This window comes from Gobio gobio, assembly GCF_949357685.1.
Source record: "Gobio gobio genome assembly, chromosome: 8".
NCBI lineage: Eukaryota > Metazoa > Chordata > Actinopteri > Cypriniformes > Gobionidae > Gobio > Gobio gobio.
In genome coordinates this window covers 2658676-2662945 of record NC_137114.1, presented here as the reverse complement: position 1 = coordinate 2662945, position 4270 = coordinate 2658676, and the positions used below count along the sequence as shown (strand labels likewise).

The 4270-nt window shown below is 43.1% G+C and overlaps 1 protein-coding gene across 1 annotated transcript; it reads right to left on the bottom strand.

The window, feature by feature from the left end:
* Nucleotides 1-1320: 1320 nt before the first annotated feature.
* On the bottom strand, nucleotides 1321-4042 carry LOC307130260 (zinc finger BED domain-containing protein 5-like; the record flags this gene model as incomplete). The annotated part of the gene is made up of 3 exons (XM_079823233.1): nucleotides 1321-1797; nucleotides 2880-3485; nucleotides 3596-4042. 3 exons carry the CDS (start codon nucleotides 4040-4042, stop codon nucleotides 1321-1323), a joined length of 1530 nt encoding a protein of 509 aa, XP_079679359.1.
* Nucleotides 4043-4270: the final 228 nt, after the last annotated feature.

Sequence of the window (4270 nt, the reverse complement as noted above, 5' to 3'; positions counted from 1 at the left end):
TTGTAATAATAATAATATGTATATTATTCACAATATTATTGTCCTTATTATTAATATTATTATTAAATCCGTAACTTTTTTGTAGCCTATTTAAAATGTACAAAATGTATATAATGAGCGAGTGCATCATGAATCCATTTTCCAAACCGTATTTTTGTCTTATCCTGAATCACTATGGTACACCTATAAAAGTAGTGTTTATATTGGCATTATATTAGGGGTGTTTGCGTGGAACACGTGGATAGCGCGGCCGCGCTGCTTTCTCCTTTCCAAAAGGGCTTGCGAGAAGAGAAATAAAAATCTGCCCTAGTGTTCAGCTATGATCACCTGTTTTGCAGAGCTTGTTATACGGAAAGGCTGAAGCTGATCATCGGTTGGTTGTTGTCACATGACCTGCTGTGCACTTGACTTCCGGCATTCTGAAAAGTTGAGTGTTCATCTCGCCGCGGCATAGGTGTGCCTGGAATAACTAGCACGCCGCACCATACGCGCATTGCTTCTGTAAAGATACATTTACACGCGCAAAAAAAGCAATGGTGAACGCCCCGGACTGGTTCGAGTCGGTAGCACAGTAGGCCTACCTCCACACAGAGTCGCAAGGGCTGAGTCAAGTGGCCTTGCACCTCACCAAGGCCTCGCACAAAGTTAAGTGACAGCTGACATAATGTAAAAGTCAATAATGGTTAATGTTAAAGTTCATGTTTTTGTCTTTCAAAATCCTGTAATAGTTAAAAGACATAGCTAAAAAATGTGCATTGTGATGCTGTATTATACTGCTTGTTAAAAAAAAAAACTTATTTTTTTAACTTTAACAATATTTCTCTGTGCGTGACTGATTTATGCGCAAATGTCAGTCAGCGCGGCATCGCACGTCAAGTTCGATTTATTCACAGTCCATTCGAATTCTGATTTTAGCCATCTTTGAAGTGGGTCAACCCATAGATATTACCTAAGAAATTAATGTAAATACGCTAGAAATCCGAGCTCATTCAAGTTACCTATGTGCATATTGCATGGACAGAGAAAGCCCGGAATCCGTAAAGCAGTAGGCTAGAACCCGCTAATAGACAGTGGGAATATTATTATAGGCTAATTTCCCAGAGTGCAAAAAAGTAATCGGAGGTTCAAATTATAAATCAGTGTAGCTATATCAGTGTTAATGAAATGTAACGGTTACAAATTTGACATTGATTATGTGGCTTATAGCAAATAGCAGCCAATCAGCAAGGACACAGCAGCTGTACTGCAAACAGCCAGTCAGCAAACAAGAAGCATTCTTAGCACATTTGAACTTTCGAATTAGCTAAATTGATGCGAAAATTAGTGTGAGCCCTGTGCTTGATGTTTTTCTGCTAATTTCTTTACGGCAGGTTGCAGAGACATTAGTTTCAGCCGTAGTGCTCCTGATTCAGGCAAGTCCAAGCGATTGCGGTACTTAGACTGGATGTGGATGACCTGGCTGAATCCCTGCTCAACGAGATATGTTGTTGGAAAAGCAAGAATCAGCAGCTTTATCTTTTGCCAGAGAGCCGGATACCGCTGGGCATATTTGAGCCACATGCTGCACCAGCCAGAGGCGCGAAAAATAGCCTGGGCTTCGTCATCGCACTGGATGTCGACAAGATGCTCCTGAATGACGGGCTCGCAATCGATCACATCCACTTGAAAGGGCTGCACAACCCAACTGGGAACATCAAGGTTAAGGAGGTCCCTGAAGCGGATCTCCATGTCGTCCTTAACCATCCTCAGGTGGTCAGTGTAAACTATGAGGAGGTCATCGGTAAGAGCCTCGGACACCTGTAATGAGTATTATTTTACAGTTAAATTGTTCTTTTATCTCCATGAATAGTTTTAGACTTTTTTTTTTATTTGAATTCGTTGTTTTATTACTTATTATTCAACTAAAATGTTTATTTATATTTATAAGGCAATGCGTAGCCTAGCCTACTAGACTTTGTATCAGAGTCATGCACGGGTGCGGGTACCCGACGGGTGACCCGCGAATATTGCTGAAAGGGGTGAAAAACATCCTACTGTGTCGGACACGGGTGCGGGTCGGGTCGGACAAGGGAGAAACACGGGTCTAAACACCGGTTTTAAAAAGTCACGTGCAAACGAATATAGGCCTATATAAAAATATATGCATGTTGTAGATGTGTTCTTAAAAATATGCATATACAAAAATATGCCTTGCCTATATTTCAAGTTGATAAAATAATTTAAAATCCATATCAGTTTAGTTGTGGCTGCGCGGCGTGTGCGCGCGCCCTCCCAGAAGTATCACAACCGCGCGTGCGATCTGCCTGCACTGTGTGCAGTCGTCGAGATGGATCTTGAGGAGCCGCAAAGGTGGAACTTCATCGCTGAGTTAAACACGCAGATAACTGTGGTAACAAACCAAGCACAAGCAGTTCTATCGAACAGTATTTTTATGTTTCCTGAGTTTGGTCTCTTAATAACACACACACATTAAGCCACGTTAAGCGTTTTAGAATGTCCCAGCTGAAGTTGTCCTTGTGTTAATGGTCGTGTAATAACTTCTGTATGCTGGAAATAAACATTTTTGTAAGTGTGTCTATAATGTGATATGCTAAACTGATTTTATTGCGGGAGCGGGTCGGGTCGGGTGCGGATTTTATTTAGTGCTGTTGTTGGAAAACGGGTCGGATGCGGTTTTAAGCACTGCGGGTACGGGCGGGAGCGGATTTACAAAATCAGACCCGTGCAGGACTCTGGTCTGTATTTTCAGACTCAATATAATCACTCGATATAATAGCCTATTAATTACAATTATATGGTATTAATGGAAATAAAATATATTAGGCTAATTATAGCTAATAGTGGGCCTGTTATATCTTTCTGAAAAAAAAAAAAATCACCTTGGCCAGCTGTGGGAAATGAGCAAACTGCTTCCTGCCTATACTCTGCCTGTAGAGATCTAGCCTGGAGGTGAGACTGTGGATAACCGCCTTGGATTTGACCAGCGTGATGTCGTTTCCTTGGAGCTTTAACGTGACATCGTTCATTTTATCAAAAAAGTCTGCGAGGTACATGATGTTGCAGCGGCTGGATGACACCTTTTCCCCGAGAGCTCCATCAATCTCCTCCAGGAACTCGACGATGCTGTCGAACAGCTCACAAAAACGAGCAAGGCAGTTTCCCTTTGAGAGCCAGCGGACATCAGTATGGAGAAGAAGCCGCTCAAAAGTCTCATCATTTTCATGACACAGCTGTCGGAACAGTCTGTTATTCAGGGCATGGGCTTTTATTTTATTTATTGCTTTGACTGCAATATTGAGAGACTCATGGAGAACTGGATTGGTGCATTTGGCCACAAGGTTGTGGCGGTGCAAAACACAGTGGACTGTGAGGATATGCGGCACCTGTTCCTTCAGCAGAGCGGTGAACCCACGGTACCTGCCAACCATAGCGGGGGCACCATCAGTGGCACATGCGAGGATGTTAGAGATTGGAATTGATTTCTCCTGTAGATATGCAGAAAGCGTGTTAAAAATGGTCTGGCCCTTGGTGTCGGTTTCCAGATACTTGGAAAACAGAAATTCCTGAAGTGACTGTTTGTGGCCCTATAACGGACATAGGCCATCAGCAGAGCGTTGTTGTCAGCGGTGGTTGTCTCATCCAGCTGAAGGCAGAATGGAGAGTCCCGCAGGATGGCACATAACTGCTCCTCTGTATCTGCGCCCATTTCATTTATCCTGCGTGCCACGGTGTCATTGCTGAGTGGGATGGATTTCAGCACCTGTGTGGGATCGCGCTCCATCACGGTAGAAATTACCTCTTTAATGGCAGGAAGCACCAACTTTTCCCCAATTGTGAATGGGTGTCCACATTTGGCGATCAGCAGGGAGATGTTATACGATGCTATTAGCCCACTATCATTTTGCCTGATATTCTTTGAGAAGAGACTGCTGATGGTTCTTCTACCGTGTTTGTCCTTTAAGGCCTGGAAGAACGGACGGTCCTTATCTGCCTTGTCTGGGTGAATCTTCATAAGGTGCTCCTTCAGACGTGAAGGTTTCATGGCTTCATTTGAAAAAACTTGTTCACACAATAAACACATCGGAAGCTGCGCATTGGTGGGAGAAGGTATGACACCGTAATTGAGGTATTCAAGGGAATACTGTCTGCATTTTTTCTTGTTCAACGTCGCCATTTTGCTCAATTTTCTATTATGGTGTATTTGCCGCGCAAAAGTGGACTAACCGTTTTTTCTAATGCACTGTTTGTAGACTGATCTTTGACCTGATAA